At 42.7% G+C, this 26,124-nt stretch overlaps 1 protein-coding gene across 3 annotated transcripts in view; it reads left to right on the top strand.

Moving 5' to 3' along the window:
* Window positions 1-26,124, top strand: part of LOC121873631 (arginine kinase) — a 90,130-nt gene that overhangs the window by 25,059 nt on the left and 38,947 nt on the right. Inside the window, exon 1 of one of the 3 annotated variants that reach the window (XM_042377281.1) lies at window positions 7,126-7,232. The exons of 1 other annotated variant lie outside the window; for it this stretch is intronic. In XM_042377281.1, coding sequence (XP_042233215.1) covers window positions 7,141-7,232 — 92 coding nt within the window. In that variant the 5' untranslated portion in view covers window positions 7,126-7,140. Of the gene's footprint in view, window positions 1-7,125; window positions 7,233-24,769; window positions 24,926-26,124 lie in introns of those variants that run through there. One more of the 3 variants, XM_042377278.1, reaches the window with a different exon arrangement.

The raw sequence follows: 26,124 nt of genomic DNA, 5'->3' as shown, positions 1-26,124 counted from the left end.
GCCAAGCTTGTGTAACGCCCCAGTACAGTACCTCGCCACTTTCTCCACACCATTTTTATATCTTATTTTTATTCACATTTCTCTTTGTCCGTTCATGCTTACTTCATTAAGACGCGTGTTTGTCTATATTTTTTTAACGCTTATTTAACACATATTTATTCATTTACGTTTATAACTGACACGAGAAATCTGTGAAACAAATACACATCGATGACGGGGTACACTAATATGTTTGGCTCACTGTTATTATATTCGGGTTTGCCTGATAAGGGCAAAAGGCTTCACCCTTAATAAGCAAGAATTCACAGATGCTATTGCTCTAAGGTACGGTAGGCCAGTAGAAGGTTTGCTCTCCTAATGCGTGTGCGGCTCATCTTATGACATCGACCACGCCATGGTGTGCAAGAAGGGGGGCTTTGTATGCATGAATCGCCCCTCCTTCCATTGGACGGTGAGAACCTCCGTCACAGGACTTCAAACACATCCAACGAAGCCCGTATGGACGTCAGTGGTCGAGGATTCTGGACGCGGGGACAGCGAGCCTTTTTTGACAAAAGGATTTTTGATCCCATGGCCGCATGTCACTGCAACCTAGCTCTCGATGCTGCACACAGGAGGAACGAGAACGACAAGATTAGGGCATATGGGGAGAGAATTCAGAACGTTGATCAAGGCAGCTTCACCCCTCTGGTGTTCACAACCTCTGGCGGGATGGGACCAAGTGCAAGATGCTTCTACGCCAGACTCGCGGAGGTGTTATCTGAACGGAAGCAGCAACCCAGAAGTTATGTTACAGCCTGGTTGAGATGTCGACTGTCCCTTTCTCAGCTTAGGTCTGCATTGCTTTGCCTCAGGGGAACGAGAACATCGGCCCCAAAGCCGACAACAGTCGCAGATATCGACTTTGAGGCAACAGTCACTGAATGCCGCATAGATCTGCGGCTCGACTAACCCAACACAGCTAGGGTAGCTACTTATGTATTAGGAGAGTTAATTTTAAGGTAATAAAATGGCGGCGAAGGTGTGGCTATTGGGGGAGCCATATAAAGAAGTCAGCCACAACAAAAGACACAACACAGTGAAAAGCAAAAAAAAAAATACTGTATATAGAGGTAAAAACATTAAAATAAATAAGTGGAAAAACGATAAGTTAGATGAAACCTGACAGTCTAATTACTTATATCAATAAATTATGTTTTTTAAAGAGATTGTGATTCTTTGGTTAATATTATCTACATAGATGTGTCTACCCATCAGTAATTGGGGACCTGGATGTTAATCAATATGCCAGTGCAGTTGGCGAGTTGTCCGGTCTTCTCGGATTTATTCATTGACACTGAGTCATGCAACTCGTTAATTCAGGGTGTGTTTGTTGTGTTGGCGACAGTTCTACACTTAAGCAAATTCACGCCTACTGTAGGTGGCCCTTGGACCGGCCATCCTCATTACACGAGGAGCAACCATTATTATTATTATTATTATTATTATTATTATTATTATTATTATTATTATTATTATTATTATTATTATTATTATTATTATTATTATTGTGTGTGTGGGTAATAAAACGTTTGAGTAAGTTATGAAAATGCTTCATCTTGACAGCGGTCTGACCATTAACGTAATTATTCTTTTTCGTCATCGTGTATATAACAACAACAATACTAATAACAATATAAAAAGTAATAATAAAGTAATGATAAAACTAAATTAAAAAATGTCTACTAGGTTGTTATTTCTGTTTACACGACACAGTGGCGTAGTGGCTTCCTGTATCACCCAGCTGTCTGTCCTCACTGTAGGAGTCAGTGATGAGTAACATCTAATATGTGGGTCGAATATCCACTCTTGTTCAACATTTACTTTCGACACAACTTGTGATGTTGGACACTAAACTTAACTAACTCGAATGAACAACCTAGGATCACCTGAAGATTAAACAATCTTGCTTATTTTACCTGAAGATTAGACACCCCAGCTTATTTCAACAAGATTAACCACCCTGAAATCTACCTAAACCACCCTAACGTAACTTAACCGCACAGAACCTAACCTAACTAACCCTAACCTAACCTTACCTTACATAATCTAACCTAACCCAACCTAACCATACCCAGATAGCATTAGATGAAATAAGGTGGAAGAGCGGCTAACCTTCAGGCTATTGAAATCATCTGTAAAGATCATCAACATGGGTGGAGCAGAATACTGTGTTACTGTGTTACCCGGTTTACGCCTGTGTACAAACACACGAAGAACGTAGGTGATTGTTTGTTTTAATTATATTTTAAAATAATTCGTTAATGTAGTGTTATATACAGTGTTGTGTTTGTGTGTAATTTTCGTTTTTTTTATTTCAGGTATGTGGCGTGGGTACCCCCAGCTGTGTCGGTAATGTGTTACGGTAGTAAACAGTACAGTATTTTGTGGGTATTTAGTACTGCAAAAACAGTTGTGGGTTCAATTTACTGACATGCTACTATACAGAATTTGGTGTATATACATTACAATGAATATATAACTTCCATTAACCAGAAACATATAGATGTGTCCCTGGTGTAGTGTTGGCTGCTGATGTTGTACAAGGTGCCAGAGGTATATATTGTGTGCAACTCGCCTGAGGGCAAGGTTAAGGTTGACTTGGCTAGTAACTGGAGGGATCATTAAGCAAGTCACACGCCTGTGGGGCAAGCCAGCACTCATCAGCTGACGTGCTGCGAAACTAAAGATGTAAAAAAGCATCAACGGAAGCGACGCGGTAGTTTCTTATTACACAACCAGCGCCAAAACCACTTTGCCATAACTGCACCAGCGGCAGCAGGTCACTGCAGGAACTACATTATAGCGGTGTTTTTGTACTGCGGCGCTCCTGCTAGATGGATTTTGGCGGGAAAGCCGGTACTAAAAAAAGCCCCGCTCGAGGACCACATGGTCAGGTGGTGAGTGATCCACTCTAGGGGAGAAACGGGGGTGGTTGTGTCCGGTCCATGGGGATATATTCGTATTAATATGATCACAATGAAGGCACATTCTTTAATGTGTTTATTTGGGCACTGTGGTCATGTCTGGAACGTAAAACCTGTTTATTTTTTTATGTTACGAAGAGTTAAGTCAAGCCACAGATAATGGTCAAGGGCAAGGGCGGATGTGGCAGAGCCAAGGGAGGCTGCCAGCACACTGGAGGAGGATGGGCCCACTATTTATACCACAGAATGCGCGCTCTCCTGCACGAGTACCACCAGAGACGTTAAATAACACAGACATACAGATACCTCAATACGCCCTGAATAGTTAATCTGACGCCCGAGTTATATATTCATATAATTTATTTATTTCTGCGGAACAAAATCCGTCAGCAAAACATGCTATCCATACACATGCGTACACAGAATCCGACTCGCAAGACCCTGGTGAATCCATGTAAGAGGGTTGTATATTCAGCAGTCGTTACCAAGTTAGACAAACAGACACTCGACGGGGGTAGGACTTACAATAGCGGGTCATAACTCGAGGGTGATGAGAGGGTCTACAGACCGGCAGCGACTCTCCACAAACACCACACTGTTATTATATTGTTTTGAAATTCACCAATCTTAGTTTTAATCTCTTTTATAATGTGTTCTGTTGAGGACAATACCGTCTTCATTAAGTGACTGGCTGGATGACTAACTATATGTACAGAAATTATTTAACACTAATTTTTCTGTCAAGTGTTAATGGTTAATTTTAGTCGACACGAGCACAAAGTTTCATATAAACATCTATATATACACACGAGATGGGTTTGTGTTTCAGGAACCGAAGTCTTAAGACGAGCGCTGGGATAAAACCTTAAGCTCTTCAGAGGGTTCAAATGTTGACCACCTTCCGTCGTCAGTGCGGTCTAAAATTAGTCGTCACACACTATGTTAAAGTATTGAAGTAAAATTGATCTATACAGGGTGTCTACTGGCCAGACAAAACTAAATTCTCTGACTTTTCCAGGTTTTCCAGGTGTAAATTTGAAAAATTCCAGGTACATTAATTCGGTATTTACGATAGAATAACAAGATTAGAGGTTTTCAATAATATGTATATACAATTGGGAAATTTAAAGATGATATATTGATATTAATCAAGAAATCAAAGACCCATTCGGGACCCACCCCAAGCCAATCTGACCCCCCAAAAATATACATCTATGAATTGAAGTATTAATTAAACTACGTACCTGTGATGTACTTAGTCTACTGTAGATACTAGTTACAGAAAGCTACCAGACTCCCACTATTGTCTTTAATTTTCTTAATTTTTTCTACTTTATTAAAATAAATTCCTCACATTTTGGTAAATACATACCAATATATTACATAATACATTGGAGGCATAAGATGGTATACCTCTCTGCATAATTAAAAAAAATACCTTGACACCCCCCCGCCCCCCCTTCTATATTGATCTCGGATTTGCGCGATTCACGTGGGTCGACCTGGACGTTCCAAAAAAGCCGTAAATATCCGGCAAAAACCGATAAATCACACTCCTGATCCACCTTGATGACTCATGATAAATATGTGGAATAATCTACTTAAATAAAGTCACTTAATTATAAGAACAATAATATTCATCTCTGACAATAATCATTGTAGAATTAGTAGGTATAACTTGTAATATTTGGTTACTTGATCACTAACATGAAATATGATAGGTTAGGTTAGGTTAAGTTAGGTACACCAACAATTCAGTTATTGGAGTGGACTATTAATGGAATTTGTTCCTAAAGGTTTAATTATTTACCTATTATATAGTACATCATTATTTTATGGTTAGATTGCTGTCAAAATAACAGCATTTTGAAGTTGAACTGAATTCACATAAAATTCCAGGTTTATTTGTAAAATTCTCCGGCTTTTCCAGGTTTCCCAGACCAGTAGACACCCTGTTATATTAGAAATCAAAGAAAAAACAAGAAAAACAATTATTTGGTGAATATGATTTATAATTTGAAAAAAAAAGTAACGAGGGATATAGTATTAAGACAAACAATGCGTTTGAAACTATCAGTACACATATATACTGTACATTCAGGAGTATCAAGACTCACTCAGTGGTCGTCATGGAACAGTTCTCAACACTATTTGCCTGTATCAGTAGGTCGAATATTTTTTTAACCGATTTTTCTTATCCTGTTAGACGTTTTTATAAGCACGTAAGCACCTTTTTATAATATGGATATGAGATAATTAATTGTCACTCACATAGTTGAAAGACAAACTAACTTTACAAGCATGTCAGTAAATCACACTACAGGGGCGGGAATCAACAGCTGTTGGTGGTCTGGCAGCAAAACGTCGGAGTTAATACTTATTTGACATAAACAGACAAACATGCACGCCAAGATGTGTGTACCGCCTCAGCTGCCAGGTGGCCAAAACATCCCACCTTTATGAAAGAATATACGTCAGGTTTCTCGTCTTTTTTATGTATCACGAGTTACTTATCTTTGTTTTACAGGATAATAGAGTCAATTATGGTTGTTCTCCTATGAGTATTATGGTTTTATATCTGCATGATGACTGAATTTATTACTTTTTACACCTCATGACACCACGAGTAGAGGCTAAGACGATTATGTTGTTTGTGTGGCAGTTTGTAAACATTTTCGTTATCGAGGTCCTTTGTAACGTCCAATAGAAGAAGTCTTAAATTTTATATAATTTCAACGATGCTGGATCAATTACCTTGGGTCTGGGGCTGATAGAATATACTCATCAGGAACTATATCAAATAGCAGTGATCAGAGTGCAGTCTGGAGGATTTGCCGACGGTGAAATTACTGTCTTTGTAAGGAATAGTGAGGGAAGGTGTACATCGTGACCACCCACACACACACACACACACTGTTCCTTGGACTGTCCTGCATCTTATAGGCAAGGAAGATGTTAGTTTATATATGACAGTAGGTGTCTGTATGGTCTGTACAGTATATGAAAAATTGCCGGGTATATGTGAGGGAGGTTTGAGATGTTTAGGGAGGAAGAGACGTGAGTAAAATAAGCCCAGTTGTCACTTACGACTGAAATGTTAAGTGTCATGTTGCACCCTCTCCCACGTACACCGAAAGTGTCTCACACTTTCAAAGACAAATTTCGATTAATGTCTTCAAACGATTCGTTACCTTTTCGTTAATTACGTGACGACGTGGGAACATAAATCTGTCTATCGTGGGTACAGCAGTTGTTCACGTGTTCTCTGAGCCACAGACCATTAAGCGTCCCTTGATAACAGACGTGTTCTGTTCGGTTTCAGGCTATTCACCGAAGACAGAGAACCTCTCTTAGTGCAGGACAAACACATGTTCAGAGAGTGTCTGAAGGTCACTTTAGTATGTGTGTGTGAAACAGGACCAGATGGTGAAAGAGACTGTGTTAAAGCGAGCATCAAAACTCTTCAGTTGAACCAGAGACCACAGGAGGTTAATCCTTGATGGACAAAGTTAATTCCCATCTACTGTACTTTATAAGGTAAACTTCTGTATTATTTTAGGTGCAGTGTACAGTCAGAGAGTAGAGGAACATGCTTATAACAGGGTATCACGCCGTGAATTGAAAGGTCTTTAATGTTTTAGGAAGGGATTACCTAAAGATTATACACCCCAGCTTATTTTACCTCATGATTATACACCCCAGCTTATTTTACCTCATGATTATACACCCCAGCTTATTTTACCTGATGATCATACACCCCAGCTTATTTTACCTCATGATTATACACCCCAGCTTATTTCATTTAAAGATTAGATCCCAATCTTATTTCACCTACAGATTTAACACCCTAGCGCTAACCTAATCTAACTCCCCAAGTAGTGTTAGGGTGGTTAATCTGCAGGTGATCCAAACAAAGTGGATACATTATGACAGTGGGAAATTATTTTGTGTTAGTCTTTAGTTTTGGACAAATTCAATCCAGAGAAATCATCATCAGGGTAAAAAGTACCGAACTAATTATCTACATTTGTCAACAACATAATTCTATAGGCACCCAAGATCACAGTGTCTTCAGCTTTAAGTTACTGTCGTATAATTTTAGGGAATTTCACGGGTATGCAGTCGTAGGGTGGAGGCTGACAGCTGTGTGTGTTAGATAAGAAGACGGAGGAGGATGGTGGTGCGTGAAGGGTGTCTCTGGACAGTAAGGCGACGACAAGTGACTAAGCAACAACTAGACTGTGTAGTGAGGAGTAACAGGAGGAGGTGAGGGGGGGGGGGAGAAAAAGGGAATATTTGTATGTATATATCTATGTTTACACACACACACACATACACACACAAACACGCGCGCGCATATTCACAATTATCAATACTGTGTTGCCGCACCTTATTAACGATTTTTTCATGTTTGTAAAGTCAGTCATAATTGCATAAAAACGAGCGCGCGCGCGCGCGTGTGTGTGTGTGTGTGTGTGTGTGTGTGTGTGTGTGTGTGTGTGTGTGTGATAGATTAGTACATTAGATATAATAAAACTAATTAGATATGTTTCACATATTAGTACTTAGATGTACAGTATTTAATGTTTATTTTTGTCATCTTTATATTGTGAATGAGTTTGTTATGTCTGTGTAATGAATTAATTTACAGTATTTCATGGTAGCATTTAAGGCCATTAGTTATAGAAGTGTATTTTACAAGGCGAATTATACTACCTGTACAGTGTAACCGTCTGCCAGCGTTAAATTCCATCCGTCCTCAAGTCGACTAAAAATTCTTGGCAGGTGACTAATTAAAAGTTTCTTCTACCATATTGTCTCAAATTGTGTCTAACTTATCAGAAAGAAGACCAATCTATGTATAGAGAAAGATACTGTAGTTGATAATGTTAGAGAGATTAACTGATCGTTAGTACTCCTTCCGTCATTGTCTGTAGGAGGAGGACTTACGTGTCCGTCCGTCCGTCCTTGTCTGGGTGTAATTGTGTACAGTATAGGATAATTGGAACAAATTGGTGTGGAAATGAATCTCACTCGTAATGTAGATATATAGTCAATAGTCCATGTTATTACAACTGTATAGTATGTATGGTGTATGCTGTGTATGATGTATGTAGTGTAGTATGTATGGTGATAATGACAGAATTTTACCTAAGTTTAAAATCTGTTGGTTACTTCTCGTCCACCCCTTAATTAACTTGTATAGCCGAGAATTATATAATACACAATGACACAGATCGCCCGTATTAATAAACAACATCTTCCCTTGAAGAGGGTCGTCGTGTTTCAACCTGAATTTTAAACTAAATGAGTCCTGAGGGACACCGCCCCGTTAAGTACTGTACTGTGGTGTCCCTCAGGACTCATTTAGTTTAAAATTCAGGTTGAAACACGACGACCCTCTTCAAGGGAAGATGTTGTTTAATAATACGGGCGAGAGGTTCTCCCGGCCCTGTGTTGCAGCAGCAGCCTGGCGAGTTTGTATTCGCCGTCACACAATCATTTACATCATGCTCACTCCTCCAGACACAACCTTCGCCTCTCATAATGCAACGCTGTGGGGAGAGTCAATCTTGTTGCTGGAGGAGGGGGTTCACTGGGAAGTCACTACTGCTGGGGGTCACTACTGATGGGGTCACTACTGCTGGGGGTCACTGATGGGGTCACCTGCTGGGAGTCACTACTGATGGGGGTCACTGCTGGGGTCTCTCCTGCTGAGGGTCACTACTGATGGGGGTCTCTACTGCTGAGAGTCACCACTACTGGGAGTCACTACTGCTGGGGGTCACTACTGCTGAGTCACCACTGCTGGGAGTCACTATGCTGGGGGTCACTACAGCTGAGGGGGTAACTAGGGTCCACTGGGGTGACAACTGCTGGGGGTCACTACTGCTTGGGGGGTCCAATGGGGAGTGTCACTACTGCTCGGGGGGGTCCAATGAGGTGTCACTACTGCTAGGGGGTCCATGGGGTGTCACTGCTGGGGGGTCACTACTGGGGGGGCACTAGGGGGATCACTACTGCTGGGGAAGAAAACAAAAGAGGTTGTACAAGAACTAAGAGACGCACCGTGGACAAATATTATATCCCTCTACAGTCTACACACAACTCTTAGAATCACCTGAAGATTTGACACCCCCGTTTATTTACCTACAGATTAACCATCCTAACGCTAACTAAACCTAACCTAATCTAACTTAAACCAAGAGTTATCTAACTTAACCAAAACTAATGTAACCGGACTTAATATAACCTAACTTAATTTAGCAACCTAACTTACCCAAACCTAATTTATTAATGAAACCAAACCTAACCTAATGTAACTTAGCCAAACCTAATGTAACCTAAATAAATTTAACAACCTAACTGACCCAAACCTAACCCAATCCTATTATAATCTAGCCTAACCTAACCTCTCCTAACCTATTCTAACCTAACCCCCTAAAAATGAGTATATTTTATCTTAATTAATAATGTCTCAGAAAATTTAATCCAACCCTGAACATATTTACGTAAAGAACCAAACACGACCAGACTTAGTTATAACCATGACTGTCCAGACTTGTGGTAGCTAGGGAATTTATGACCAATATTATGAAACACCAATATATATTATTAATGTAAAAGCCTATGTTTAGTGTAGTATTGTGGTTATTAGTGTACAGCTGTAGGCAACATTCCCTCCACATTTGGTAATACATATACTGTATATGACATCCAGTTGTGGGTCATTATGTAATTGGTGAAAGATGATTTTTCCAATATAAGTTATGATAGAATAACATGAAATCTATAATACAAAAAAAATCTTCACAAACACAATTTATGAGGAAATAACAATTACCATCACCTGTTACTTATCACAGTGAAGTACATTTTTGTGCTTAAGTGGGGAAGGACGGCTCTGTTATTAGTGGAAGTTAGGTGAACCATCTTCGTCAGTCAGGCTCTGGACAACACCTCTAATGCGTCGACTTCGATTACGTGGGATGACGTCATAGGAGGGCGGTATAGAATAATCCTGATTGATTTATCGTGTTTGATTAACGTCATCGAATCTAAATGCTGTGAGTGGTCATTGACGTCATAGAGATATTTGGTCTACTAAAGGGCTATTAATGATTGTTTGGTAGGAGGTGAAAAATGTGAACATGTTAGCTAAAGAACTGCGGGTATTTGTTGTGTGTTGGTGGAGTGAGTGGAGTAGTTTAATTGGTTGACAGGAAGTGTCTGAGATGATCCTGGCTGTTATGCTTGGCTGATGGCAAGTGATTTTGATGACATCACGGAATCACCGATTCTGATTGGCCAAGAGAGTGATTAGGATACCTGCACGTAAAAGGACTGGGCATTTGCATTGGACGAGAAGAAGTATGTAAGTTGACGTCATATTCAGTATATCGGTTGAATTTTATCACTGTAGATGACGCTAGTGAATGTCTTATTTCTCACCCTTGTATTATATAACGTTATTGCGTGAATGATCTAAAATATATGTGTTAACGTCATAGGATAGTATTCCCTCTCACTGGTCATGGGAAAAAGTGTTTGATAACGTCAGAAAATAGTGTCTCTTATTGGCTGATAGTAAGTTTATGTGGGAACACCATAGTGCGGTCACTCTCTCTCTCTGAATGGCTGTGAAAAAATCCATATAAAACCGTCAGAGAATATTTTCCCTCTCATTGGCTAGGAGAATTTGAAACCACGTCATCAGGTGTAGTGACGTCAAAGGAGTATCTCAACGAATAAGAGGCAAGGAGCTCACACGGCGTGACCTTGTATCTCGTGCCAGCCCCTGCCCGGTGAACCACCCCGGCAAGGTCAAACTTATTCTCCCAAGTAGAAATAGCTAAGGCTCGCTGTCATATTGCTGCCAGGCTACTGTTGTGTAGCCCTGCCTCCTTACTACTGTTGTGTAGCCCTGCCTCCTTACTACTGTTGTGTAGCCCTGCCTCCATATTACTGTTGTGTAGCCCTGCCTCCTTACTACTGTTGTATAGCCCTGCCTCCTTACTACTGTTGTGTAGCCCTGCCTCCTTACTACTGTTGTGTAGCCCTGCCTCCTTACTACTGTTGTGTAGCCCTGCCTCCATATTACTGTTGTGTAGCCCTGCCTCCTTACTACTGTTGTATAGCCCCGCCTCCTTACTACTGTTGTGTAGCCCTTCCGCCTCACTACTGTTGCATCCCTGCCTCCATATTACTGTTGTGTAGCCCTGCCGCCTCACTATAAAGAGGGCACAGCAGTAGGTGTTAATATCTTCGAATTTTAAAAATTTCAATATAGCAAATTTTTCGTTTGTGTGATCTGGTAAGCAAGATCATAATAGATTTCTTTCATTGCTGTGAGAGTGAGTGACTGTCGAGTGTGATACATGATACCGCACTGTCTATTGATTTTACTGTGAATGGCTTGTATGTGGTTTCTCCAGTTTAGTTTCTCATCAACAATAACTCCGAGGAATTTAGTATTTTGTTCGCGTTTGAGGACTATATTACCAAGGTACAGGGGGTCCAAGTCTGGGGGTAAGTTTTTCCTTCTGTGAAAGATCGTGTAGTGGGTTTTCTCAAGATTTAAGGTTAGTTGAGCCCTACTCCTGTTATTACTATCCCTGCTACTGTTACTACTATCCCTACTACTGTTATTACTATCCCTGCTACTGTCATTACTATCCCTACTACTGCTATTACTATCCATACTACTGTTACTACTATCCCTACTACTGCTATTACTATCTCTGCTACTACTGCTATTACTATCCCTGCTACTGTTACTACTGTCCCTACTACTGTTATTACTATCCCTCCTACCGTTACTACTACCACTACTACTGCTTTTACTATCCCTACTACTGATATTACTATCCTTGCCACTGCTGTTACTATCCCACTAGTATTAACAGGGATAGCAGCAAGCAGACACAGAGCATTGGCAGGAGGTTGAGGCAGCCAGGTGTATTTCCAATGCCAAGGTCCCAGTGGTGGTGGTGTGGCGCTTCACGTGATCTGGGTGTTAGTGTGGTCTTCCTCCCTGTTCCTCACCCTTCCTCTTGTCCCTCTCTTCTCTCTCTCCCATCGTCCTCCTCCTCCTCCTCCTCCTCCTCCTGTCCTACCCTTTCCTTTCCCTCTATCCCTGTCCTGCCCCCTCCTCCCTTCTGTCCTATTCCTCCCCCTCCCGTACCTTTCCACCTGTTCTCTCCCTTTTCCCTTAACCTATTTCCCGGTCTTGATCCTCAACTCTCCCTTTTGTACCCTTCCTAAACCCTCCCGCTGGTCTTTCATCTCCCTCCTCACCTTTCACACATCACCCCCTTCTCCCCTCTCTATCCTGCACCCCTCCTCTCTCCCCTTCCCCTCCCCCTGCCTTACTCCTCAACTCCCTCCCTCCCCTCACCCTGCCATCCTCTCCTCTCCCTCCTAACTCCGGCACTTATTAACACTTCCTTTGCTGCTCCCCCTCCATCTATCCATTCCTTCCTCCCCTCCAATTATTCCTTCCTCCCTCCTCTTCCTTCCTCATCTATTCCTTCCTCTCCCTCTATCATTCAATCCATGAAACGAGGAACCGCAGTAAAGATGACAGCACTGTCTTCCCCCATGATGGCGTCCTCTCTCACCGTTAGTCTTTTTTAAGGTGTGTTTTTGTTGGAAGGTGATGGAGGGGGGCATTACCATGATTTTTACGCACCATTCCCTCCCTCCTTCCCATCATACATACTCCCCCTCCTTGGTCTCTCCTCTCCTCTTCTTCCCTCTCACCTCCCCTCCTTCCTCTCTCTCCCTTCCCACCATCCCTCCTACCCTCTCATTCGCCATGCAAGGTCAAATATGGTGATCTTTTCGCTTGTCTTTTTGTGTGTGTGTGTGTGTGTGCGCGCGCGCGCATCCGACCGTAATGTTTATATTTAAAATTTTCTGAGGATTTCACTCTCCCGTGATAGTTGCCACACAAGCAAGCACCGTCTTTTTGACGAGTTCATGGATCAGTGTGTCATTTTAGAGGTCAAATACGTCGTTAGCGCAACAAATTGCCTGTGTAATTGCCCGTAAAAAGCTTTCTAAAAGTGAGAGCTGTGTGGTGACAATACAATACACTCTGAACTGTCTAGTAAAGCGTCTAGTCCCGGGGTTCCAGTAATATTTTTTTGTTTTAGCGAGATTTTTCTTAGTTGTTTACAAGTTCCAGTTCTACTGTCTATTGTAGCAGCTTTAAGAAGAGGAGCATTGTTTACAAAGCTACTGTATTATCTTATAGCAAATGATATAGCATAGCTCCTACTCGGCTCTATTTATTCAGTATTCCAAATCCGGCGGCTACAGTGAAATCGACATTGCACTCTGGTCACCGGATTTGTACCGTATTTTCTCCCATAATTATGACATAACTTAAGATCAACGGGAAGCACTGACCCTGATTCTCTAAGGTATGTAAGTTTTAATTAAATTTTCCTCGTAACTAGTGGCGTTAGATGGCCCCCAGTTTCACTTAGGTTCAACAGAATGGTGCCATAACTTCCAACGCCTTTACCCCTTGTTAAGGGAAATATTATCTTACGAATCTCTGAGGAATCCGCCCGTCCTAAAATAGCATCATAATTAGGCGATGGTTTTACTACGATCAATTAGCTTAACTAGATGTGAAAAAAAGTAAGGTAGAAAATTTTGAAGTAAAGTAGTTATGGTATAAATCTGATGCTATTTATAGTAATTATTCTCATGTTTTATCGTACGTCAACCAGTCAGGTATATTCTCACATCTTCAGTTATTCATCGTAGGAACCATAAAGAACCAGGCAGGGAAGGTCAGTCTGTGGTTGGGTAACAGTGGCCGCGGGAGAAAGGCCGGCCAGTATATCATCGTCTTCACTCCAACAAAACGTGTCCTTGCAGTGTGATAAGCTCTCCTAAAGCTACCAATTATTCTCTTCTTTGTATCGTGTCATAATGTAGCGAGCGTTTAACTTTTTAAACAGACTTAAATACCCTGAACTTCTTTCACTCACCGATGAGAGACTCTTCCCCGACGGCCATGTTCCCATGACGTCATCTCAACACATGACGTCATACTTCAAACCGGTTGAGATTTTTTTTTTTAATCTCGTCGTAGCTGTCTCACTATTTTTCCCGTTCATCTCGTGTGTCCCAATTCCTGTTTTCTCCACCGGGTCTTTGTCTCTGTGTCTCCCTCTTTCTTCGTCCAGCTGAGAGTAATATATCTTTCTATTAGTCTTGACTTTACTGTGTCGTGTTTCGTTTTAGTGTCAATTAGTATCTGTCTCCGTGACGTAATATAGAGCTCTTGTTTACCTTTGTTCATTCTTATTACACATTTCATTCATTTATTTTATCATAGTCCGGTGGTTCCTGGGTTTAGTTGGCGTTACTCCTCCTCTTTCTCTTCTCTCTCCTCACGCCATTTACTCGGACAGTATTTACGCCCATCATTGTTTATTAATCACTGTGGTCACCTGATTAATAGGAGGTGAGGAGCGGGGGGGGGATGAGGAACAAGGTGACGGACGTGAGAGGCTGGTTCATAAAGGTGAGGGGATAGGTGAGGGTTGGAGGGGTGGGGAGGTTGGAGGGATAGAGGGTTGGAGGGGGTGGGAGGTTGAGGATATGTGAGGGAGGAGGGGTGAGGCGGAGGGATAGGTGAGGGTTGGAGGGGGGTGGAGGTTGAGGGATAGTGAGGCTTGGAGGTGGAGGTTGAGGGTTAGAGAGGGTTGGAGGGGTGGAGGCTGAGGGGATAGGTGAGGGTTGAGGGGTGAGGTTGTTGAGGGAAGGTGGGAGGTTGGAGGGTGTGGAGGTTGAGGGATAGGTGAGGGTTGATGGGGGTGTGGAGGTTGGAGGGATAGGTGAGGGTTGGAGGGGGTGTGGAGGTTGAGGGGATAGGTGAGGGTTGGAGGGGGTGTGGAGGTTGAGGGGATAGGTGAGGGTTGGAGGGGGTGTGGAGGTTGAGGGGATAGGTGAGGGTTGGAGGGGGTGTGGAGGTTGAGGGATGAGAAATGGGCATGAGGAGTTGGAAAAGGGCTGAAGAATTAGAAGAGGGTTGAAAGGGGGAGCTATAAATGTCACTACAGGCAGAAGGCTGGCGAACGATCGTCAAACGTAACCTTTAGAGAACTGTCACTGAGAGATGGAATGGAACGCCAGGCACCGCTGACTGCTCGTGGTGGCGTTTGTGTGTGTGGTTGAAGGGGGGAGGGGGATTTAATGTGAATCGTACGTAGTAATCCTTCTCAGGTAAATAAAAAGTGGTAATCCCTCTTAGGTAAATAATAAGTGGTAATCCCTCAGGAAAATTATAAGTGAAAATCCCTCATGAAACTAATAGGTGAAAATCCCTCTCATGTAACTATTAAGTGGAAATCCCTCTCAGGTAAGAATTAATAATCCTCCTCAGATAAGCTCCCAATATCGGACATCAGGCAGCTCCCTCTCATTTAAGTCGAGGCTTTATCAGGTTTTTAATGAGTCTCGCCTGAACCAATATTATTGATCATTTGGCAACACTCACAGGTGATGGATGGCGATATTACCCGATATTTTCCTTACCTTAGTCACGACACACACACAGACACACACCGTATTTAAGCAAAGTTTGTAGTAATCCGAAACAATAGTTAAATCAGCTCCACCTGAGCATTATAGAGGACTGATCTACTGATACTCGTGAGGGATGGTGTGGTAGTGTGGTAGTGAGGGAGTAAGTCATGTGTTTATCAGCACTTCTTATACACCACATCACCTGAGGCAGCAATACGTAACTTGTCATCATCAGCACAACTTTTAAACTGGTCTTTGCTTAGCTGCCAAATTTCTCCTTAACGATAGCAATTACACCACCACTGCCACCACCGGCCACTACCACCACCATCACCGCCGCCGCCGTCACACCACCACACCATAATAATAAAGTTAACTCGTTTCTACTATTAACAGTCGGCTAATAATTTCCTGTAATTTATTTTATTAGACAGATCTTGGACACGAACAAATTGGGATTTTTCTATTCAGAACAGTCAATTATTTTAATTATTCTTACCGTGTTAACAAATATATTTTATTTATTCATTCATTATTTCACCAACTTAGGGTTCGTGTATAAAGATATGAAGCTGTTGATGAACCCAAATACATGAACAACACTCTCGACAAGCTATGAACATGTGTGTTTGACCCCCTCCTCCCTCCCTCCTTATCACAACTGATGCAATCGCTTGTCGGACAATGGCTTACCTCTACAGGGTACTTGTAAACAGTTTATATTAGGAGGTACAGTACTGCTGGTAGTTACTGATGATACTGTCCAAGATTTCGTCAACGATAACATAGATAAAGTTAATTTAGATTAGGTTAGAGTGGTTTAATAAATGCTATCTTAATTTTGGTTAGCTACAGGTAAGATTGGATAAGTTAGTTTAGGTTAATTAGGTTCGGTTAGGTTGATTTCCTTTCTAAGTTTATGTTAAATTAAGTCAGCGTCAGAACAGTTCACTTTACTATCAGTGTAGGGAACCTCAACAAGAGTGTCCGCCTCAGGTGAGTTATCAGTACCCCCCCCCCCTCACCCCGTCACCCTCACGCTGATGTTACCGAACAGTGAGCAGCTCCTCTCTTGAGCCGAGACAGTATTGACCGGCGCTGACAGTCTTTATTACTGGGAAGAGGTGCACCAGAATACATTAAGAGAGCAGCCTTTGTCTTCTCACTTTCTTATTTATATCAAAGCTGAGAATATAGTTTTTTCTGCTATCAAAGCTTAGAATATAGTTTTTTCTGCTATCAAAGCTTGGAATATAGTTTTTTCTGCTATCAAAGCTTAGAATATAGTTTTTCTGCTCTCGCTCTCTCTCTCTCGATGGAATGTTACGAGGCAAAGCTCTCAGAATCCCCATCTTTCCCTTAGTATATGGGAGAAAGAAGCCATACCCGTAAATCAAACCGTGGGGGGGGGGGGGTTGTGAGGCTAAGGGAGAGTCGCCTGTTCGAGAGACCAGAAGTAGGTTACAGGAAATCCATAGCGGGATGTCTTGGGGAGGTGCCAGGAATAGGTTCAAAGTCTAACGTGATAAGGGGGACATGACGAGGGAAGAGAGGGTGAAGACAGTGAGGAGAAAGAGTGAGTTCCTGGTAGTGGTTTAACCTAGATGTCTATACAAGTATTATAATGAGACCGCACGTCAGACACTAAAACCTTAACAATGGTTGTGACAAGTACTGAGGTTGTATACTTAAGACTAATTGAGACTGATAGATCATGTATATATAATTCATAGGACAGTACTGTAACAGAGGATGTCCACAATATATCATTTTATAGGACAGGAGGAGACTAAATCACTCTCTTCTCTTGCTGTAGTTTCATCACTTTATGTATTTGTTCAATTTTGAATAGTTTGAAATTGATATCAAGTCCAGTGTTGGTTTAATACACCTGTACCTGTAGTAGTGTATGTAGTGGTGCTGTTGCTTCTGAATTAATATAATGAAGTATTATCTGTACCTGTACCTGGAGTTGTTGCTGGATTAATACAGTAAAGTGTAGAGTGAGGAAGACGGTGATCCAGGGAGATAGAGCCTTAAGGGAGGTGCTGCTAGTGTCCTGATCCTGCTGACATGCTAAGCCTAATTGTGGTTACCTGTACCTCACCGTTACCGCAGCATTCCAGGACACTGCTCACCCCCCCCCCCCTCTCTCTCTCTCTCTCTCTTTTGGTTTACAGACAAGATAACCGGGTTCATTTTGTTTCGCTATATCGTTCCGTCTTTAGGTGCCGTGTGAAGCGCGTGGCTCGAGGATACGAGTTCTGGAAGGGGGAATACTGTACTGTAATCGTTTGTTTGTTTGTTTGTTTTCCTTATTTTTTGTCCGGGCGATATCTCAGATACTTTTTGAGCTAGGAAGTTGAAATTTGAACACAATAGTGATCAAGAGATTGAACAAGAAACGTTTTTTTTTCTTTTCACTGGCTCATATTGTACATTGCCCACCTCCCTCAGGTGTCGTGAGAAACATGAGGTGTACAGTATTAGTGGCACTATTTGTTGTCTTTCGCAGTTAATACAAAACTATAAAACAAACTGCTCAGAAGAGTGGAGTTGTGATATATGCATTGGGGGATATCTGAAGTCTATTACAGTATTGTATTTTCCACTATTCCCTTTACCCCAAGTCTGGACCTTAAGGTAAACAATGACCAACACGAGACGTCAGTAGCCAGTCTCAAGTGTTCTCACCCATTAACGTGTTGCTCTAATTAGCGAGGTGTGAAGGCATCTAAACAGCTCATTTAAGCGGCAGCAACAAACAGAGCGACAATAAATGGCGTCCGAGTTGTAGTGACAGTGTAAACTAATGAGTGTGTCTTAACTAACCGTGTGTTCTCTCTTCGGTGTTTACGGCTTTAGGGGAATATACAGTATATGTGTATCTTACGGGTCTCTCTGATCCGGACCGTGGAGACTTCCTCTTCCTTCTAAAGATCGTAATTTAATGCAGGTTTTTCTAATTACCTGAAGATCAACCATCCCAGCTTACTTCAATTGATTAAACACCCTAACGATAACGGAACCTCACCTAACAGCATAACCTAGCCCAGCTTAATCTAACCCAACATGACCTAACCTAACCCCACATTAACAGTGTGTAACCTAGCCTGTCCTGTCCTAACCTAACCTAACCTAACCTAACCTAGCCTGTCCTAACCTAACCTAACCTAACCTAGCCTGTCCTATTGTAACCTAACCTAACCTAGCCTGTCCTATTGTAACCTAACCTAACCTAACCTAATCACACCTAACAGAACATAATCTAGCCTAGCCTAACCTAACATTAGCTAACTAATCTAACCTAATATAATTTAGCATAACCTAACATAATCTAACCTAACCTAACCCACCAGGTAGCGTTAGGATGTTTAATCACCAGGAAGGCCAGCATGAACTAGACAGGCTTCCCTGGTGAGCGCTGTAATGATTTTGTGTTTCTCCTTGCACAGAATATAAAAGGGTGCCCAATAAACTAGCCCCCGCGCTGTGTGAGGCAAAAGCAAATCTGAATCTTAATAATCGTATGAAATAAACTGGGGGTACCTAATCTCTTCTTTTTTTTTTTAGGCGAAGAAAAATTGTATACTTGGCAAGATATCCTACATATGATTAAATTAATTTACTTTAATATGATCATTAAGTTTCCGTCTCTGGTTTAAAGAGTTGCCAGCCCCGTTAAGCGAGTCAGGAAGGTTGCATTATTTCAATGTTTCATTTAAAAATTTGGATGTATTAGCTAAGACACCGTAGGTAGTCTGTATTATGATGTGATATAAAGTTAAGGACCGAATTCCCTTGACAACTTGGCACTATCAGGAATCTACTGGCGAACAATACCTTCATTTTAGATTATTTCTGAATAACAAAAAATACGTAAAGTGCAAAAAAAAAATCGGAGTAAATAGATGTTAAAAAAACTAATCCCTGTACCTACATGACCCTCAAGTAGATGATGTCAGATATTATCAAAGAGTGTCCTGGAAATTTTGTCCTCAAGAGAGAGAGAGAGAGAGAGAGAGAGAGAGAGAGAGAGAGAGAGAGAGAGAGAGAGAGAGCACCGCCAACCAGTCGAGGATTACACAGCAAGAGGATGGGTTCTGGAATGTCACAAAAAGCAAGATGGCAGCGGTGATAAGGCCATACTCTATTCTTTCTGGGGAATGGAGAGGCGGATCACGTTGAGACTGGTTCATGGCCGGTGGTGGCGGTTAACCCAGACAAAAGTATAGTTCTTCCAGCTCTCACGACTTGCAACCTTGTCAGGCGGTCTTCACACGCCCTTCTCCCACACCATCCCCTCCCACACCCCACACCATCCCTTCCACACCCCACACCATCCTTTCCACACCCCACACCATCCCTTCCACACCCCACACCACCCCTTCCACCCCACACCATCCCTTCCACACCCCACACCATCCCTCCACACCCCACACCACCCCTCCACACCCCACACCACCCCTTCCACACCCACACCATCCACACCCCACACCATCCACACCCCACACCACCCGTCCCACACCCCACACCATCCCTTCCACACCCCACAACATCCACACCCCACACCATCCCTTCCACACCCCACACCATCCACACCCACACCATCCACACCCCACACCACCCGTCCCACACCCCACACCATCCCTTCCACACCCCACACCACCCCTTCCACACCCCACACCCCCTTCCACACCCCACACCATCCACACCCCACACCACCCGTCCCACACCCCACACCATCCCTTCCACTCCCCACATCATCCCTTCCACACCCCACACCATCCCTTCCACACCCCACACCACCCCTTCCACACCCCACACCATCCACACCCCACACCACCCCTTCCACACCCCACACCATCCACACCCCACACCACCCGTCCCACACCCCACACCATCCCTTCCACACCCCACACCATCCCTTCCACACCCCACACCACCCTCCCACACCCCACACCACCCCTCCCACACCCCACACCACCCCCTCCCACACCCCACACCATCCCTCCCCACACCCCACACCATCCCTCCCACACCCCACACCATCCCTTCCACACCCCACACCATCCCTTCCACACCCCACACCATCCCTTCCACACCCCACACCATCCCTTCCACACCCCACACCACCCCTCCCACACCCCACACCACCCTCCCACACCCCACACCATCCCTTCCACACCCCACACCATCCACACCCCACACCACCCTCCCCACCCCACACCACCCCTCCCACACCCCACACCATCCCTCCCACACCCCACACCACCCGTCCTACACCCCACACCATCCCTTCCACACCCCCCCTCAATCACGTTGACCCAGAGCCCAAATTCCCAGAGGTTATTAAGTTTATTTCTCCTTAAAGGGCAGCGGCTCACTTAGCTATTTAATTCTGACTAACGACAGATGATTTTTTCAGCTGAGAGAAACCCTTTCCACGACAAACGATTAATGGTTGATGAAAGAACGTATCTAACTGTTTCATTTTAAGTAATATGAACGTATTTATTTGAATCACTTGAAGTACTGCTACTCAATATGACTCACAAAATGGCCCCCAGATTGTCCTAAACCTGCACAGTAACTAAATATGCTTCCTAAACTCTTCTTTATGATCCTTATACAATCTTAACCCAGTAGTCAAATTCACAAAGATTCGTGAGTCATTCATATTCTTTTTCGTCCAACTGGTGATAAGAGAACGTCTCCAGTTACCGTTCACCTGTAGTGTAAATTCAATCCCTTTTGATCTACGTTTTTATTTTATTTATTTTTTATCATTACAGCTAAAATTGAACGAGTTTCATCTCTCTCTCTCTCTCTCTCTCTCTCTCTCTCTCTCTCTCTCTCTCTCCGCCTCTGCTTACTACCACTACCGTATTATTATTATTATTATTATTATTATTATTCCTACATAATTAAGAGGAAAAGTTCTCAGATTGAATCTTTGAGAATTATAAGTTCCAAGTTACATAATACATTTTCTTCTCCTTATCCTATACCCTTAGTTTTATCATCCCTGCCTGTTATTACACCACTTTATCACATCCTCGGCCGTATTTACCACAATATCAAATTCATATTGGAGAGATGAATTCAATCACCTGACGACACACGACACTATATATCCGTGAGAGAGAGAGAGAGAGAGAGAGAGAGAGAGAGAGAGAGAGAGAGCTTATAATAAATATCCCCCGTCCTTGACCTGATACTCCATTCGACTCCAGGCATCTCTCTGACACAACTGACAGAGAGAGAACCTTTTTGACCAGGTCTCTCTGACACAACGTTTGACCAGCTGCAGATCACTTGTGTCTTCTTACTGAATTTACTGTACAAGAAGCCCATAGCTGTTCTCCTTATGTCTGGTCACCTCCCCCCCCCTCGTTGTGTTACTCTCTGTTGTGCCACTCTCCTACTGTTGTCACTCCCCCGTTGTGTCACTCCCCTACTGTGTGTGTTTCTCCTGTTGTGTCATTCCCGCTTGTTGTCACTCCCCTACTGTGTCACTCTCCTGTTGTGTCACTCGCTTGTTGTCACTCCCTTACTGTGTCATTCCCCTACTGTGTCACTCCCCCGTTGTGTCACTCTCCTGTTGTCACTCCCCAACTGTGTCACTCTCCTGTTGTGTCACTCTCCTATTGTCACTCCTGTTGTGTCACTCCCCTACTCCCTCACATCACGCCCCCACCTTCGTGTTGTTAACTACCCTCACTGAATATGACACGCCACACACTACCTACGCCTCTTACCTACCTACCTACCTACCTACCTTCCTTCCTTCCTTCCTTCCTTCCTTCCTTCATTCCTTCCTTCCTTCCTTCCTTCCTTCCTTCCTTCCTACCTACCTTCCTTCCTTCCTTCCTTCCTTCCTTCCTTCCTTCTTTCCTTCCTTCCTTCCACACATTTATTCAAACACTTACCCACCTATTCATCCTACTCTCCTAAAACATTATAATTATATCAGTTTGAACCCATTGTATCTCAAAATAAATATGCAAGTTGTAATGATTGTTGATCAAACGGATTAATTTTATATAAGACATAACTTTGCTTGTTTATATAATGTAAATATTTGTCAGATGTACAACACAGTTTCCTCGGCATAAGTCCTCAGATAGTCTTTCATATAAACATACTTCAAATCCGACATTAAGTGTATAAATATAAATAGACAGATATGATAAGCGTTTGACAAGTCGTCTGAGGTAGACAAGATAGCTCATCACTGGGGAGAGGACAGTGATATACAACACTGTCGTTAAGGAGGAAATCGTATATCTGGGGTATGTTCTGTAGCTTCACTGGTCATGCCTACATACCCCGAGACGCCCCGTGTAAACTTTAATCTTTATCAACACAATAATAATAATCACGAGCTCTAGTTCAGGGTTTACAAGGGTTCATGTGGTGAATATTCCCCGTAAATGAATAAGTTGAATACATCAGACTGGTTGGTTCAATAACCAAAAACACCACCAACATAACCCCCAGAGACAGCCTCAATTAGATGCCACCATTTGCTAGCAGTTAGCAGACAATGCTCAGGACACGAATATATTCCAAAGGATCCTGAATGTTAACTGTTTCTCCTTGTAACTAGTGGAAAGTGAACAGTTAATTACAGTAGAGTTTCAGTGAAATTTTGGATGTCATATTTCAGGGAATTTTATTTTTCATGAATTTTCCAAGACGAAATGATCTGGTCTTGGAAAAGTCTGGTCCAGGTCTCTTATTTCAAAGACTTCTATGGGAACTTGCTTGTGCTGCCAAAAATCTCATGTCAAATTAATTCTACAGTTGACAATAACGGCAATACACTTTAGTTTCTCTCCCCTAATCGCTTCAGTATGATGACAACACTTAAGGATTTTTCTAATTAACGCCTGACGATTTTATCGAGCTGAGAGCTAAGGGTAAGGCCTTGGACCTGATGGGGTTAATAAACAGCGTGTACCACTGACATGTGATCTGCTCTACCTGACTGTATGGGTATGTGACAGCAAGAAGCATAAGAACATAAGAATGGAGGAAACTGCAGCGGGCCTATTGGCCCATACTGGGCAGTCCCGTTTACACCCAACCCCTATTGCTCATATAAGCATCCAACCTATGTTTGAAGCTATCCAGCGTATTCGAGTTAATGATGATATTTGGTAACTTGTTCCATTCATCCACTACTCTGTTTCCAAACCAGTGTTTACCTATTTCACGCCGAAATCTAAATTTGTCTAATTTAAAACCATTGTTACAGAAATTCCCTGTGACTATGATTGTGCATCGTAAATATAGTTTAAGTCCTTTACATGTGGTTTGGGCTGAAACAGATGGCAATTAAGTAATTAGGAATACTGTCGCAAAATTCCAACACCCAAAAGGATAACGTTCTCCTAGGTTCTTACCCTCATACACTGACTATAAACGCGTTGGCCTTGAGGAAAAATATGCAAAAGGCAAAATGTGCCCATTGAAGCCTATTATGTAGGAAAAAAAACATAGTCATGACAAGTTTTGGAAAGATAGCGTTTACATTGCTTCAAGTTTTCTATGTTTTTTCTATGATTGGTAAGTTTTCAAATTTTTCGATAACATTTCCATGCCTACTTTTATTTCCACAACTGTTCTGGGATTTTCAGTGACTGTGGGATCCCTGTCTTAGTGTTTTAGCATAAATCGAGCATTCGGGTGCATTCTAACACCTTCACTTATGAGGAATAATTTATCGTAATAACCTTTTTTGAATCCGGACTTTAGCTTTCACGAGAACGATCAGTATGTCGCTAATTATATAATCAGTGGTTCTCAACCTTGTTTGCCCCATGCACCCCTTTCACCATATGTCAGAATGTCATTCCCCCCTCCTTTCCAAGATTGTCTGCCTCAAAAAGTGCATTCCAAATAATATGCATATAATACTGAAAATCCTTTTTTTTTCCATATTAGTATCAGTTCCTCTGAAAACCTGAGGGGGGAAATTCCCCCCTGGTTGAGAACCACTGCGCTAATGCTCTCCTAGATATTGTGGGGCAGCGATACAGTGTTGATGGTTATCACAGGTAGGTGAAGGAGGACTGTATCTTGGTTATGATATCCATCTTGGATGATAGCGTTCGTTATCTGAGTGTCGAGGCGTTAATTAGTCCAGTACCCACCCACCACTGCCTCCTTCACCACGGCCACCCCCAGTTGTCCCCCTCAGATCTGTTGACGCCCTTGCTGGCTTCCTTTACCTCCTTCCGGCCTCATCCTCCCGCGCACTGTACTCCTACTACCTTCATAACCCTCACCATGGGTTCCGCTTGTTGCAAAGATGACCCCCATCAGGCTACCACACAACCACCTTTCCAGGGAGCAACTAATGCAGCCTACAGCCAGCCCATGAATAACAGCTGGATGTTCAGGTAGGATGATGTGTGGTGATCTTTGTCACGGTTATGATGGCCACTGTGGTCGTAATTGTTTCGGTCCTACGTAGGGCATTCTAGTAGTTACGATCACAGAGAACACATGACCTGTTTACTCACATAGGACGTTCTTTTAAAACACTAAGAGTTAACGCTACAGAACATAAGGGTAAGGTTGTGTCTCCGGTAAATACCAGTCATAGTTAAATGTAAAAACCCTCATGGGTCTGACCCAGGATATAAGGAGGTTGTCCACTCCCACCCTGCCACTATCCTACCATAGCACAGGTCCCCAGCCGTCATCAACACCTCTTCCCTCCCTGACCAAATATCCCTCCTCTCACAGACAGGCCTGGCACTTGACCTAATGGGGACCTACTCTGTACCATGCCGTGCCATAAACATGTGTATTGTATAGGGAATCCTCTTCCCACACACACTCATCCAGTCACTATATGTAACTTGCCATGCCGACATAATCCAAGGCCCTTCAGGCACTTGCGTCTTAAATTGCATGAGTCAACAAGGCAGGCAAGCATGAACTCTGCATGCTTCCCCGTTGGGCGCTGTAAACGCTTTTGAGCTTCGCCTTACACAAGATGCAAGGGGGTGCCAAATAAATTACCACCCCTCGCGAGGCAAATCTGAAAAAAAAATGAAAAGGAACTTGTTCTGTTTGTGATCTTAGAGTTGTGTAGTGGTAACATCTATACTGTAGACACATCCTTAACGTTGTGTAGTGGTAACATCTATAGGCCAAACCCTGAAGACCTACATCAGAAAAAACTAAAAGGATAATATACTGAAAATACCCTGGGATGAAAACAAATTATTAATGCTATATACACCAAAATTATATCATCAATGCCAACCAATATTAAATTTTAAGTACTTTTATTCTCATGAGGAAGATAGGCCTGAAAAACTGAGATTCTTAAACATTCGCGGCAGAGAAAAACACAGCCCTCCCCACTCCTCTCCCCATATATATAATTACTATTTAGATTTTTTTTTAGATTGCCCACGAGGGGGCTTGTTTATTGGGCACCCCCTTACATCCTGTGCAAGGTGAAGCGCAGAAGCGTTTACAGTGCCCAACTGGGAAACATGCGGAGTTCATGCTTGCCTTTATGACTCATGCATTAAGGGCGTAAAAGCCTGAAGGGTCATGGGTTTTGTCAGCAAGTTACATAAAG

This window comes from Homarus americanus, unplaced genomic scaffold (genome assembly GCF_018991925.1).
Source record: "Homarus americanus isolate GMGI-L3 unplaced genomic scaffold, GMGI_Hamer_2.0 scaffold51333, whole genome shotgun sequence".
NCBI classification, from domain to species: Eukaryota; Metazoa; Arthropoda; class Malacostraca; order Decapoda; family Nephropidae; genus Homarus; species Homarus americanus.
This window is presented reverse-complemented; position numbering and strand designations above follow the sequence as displayed.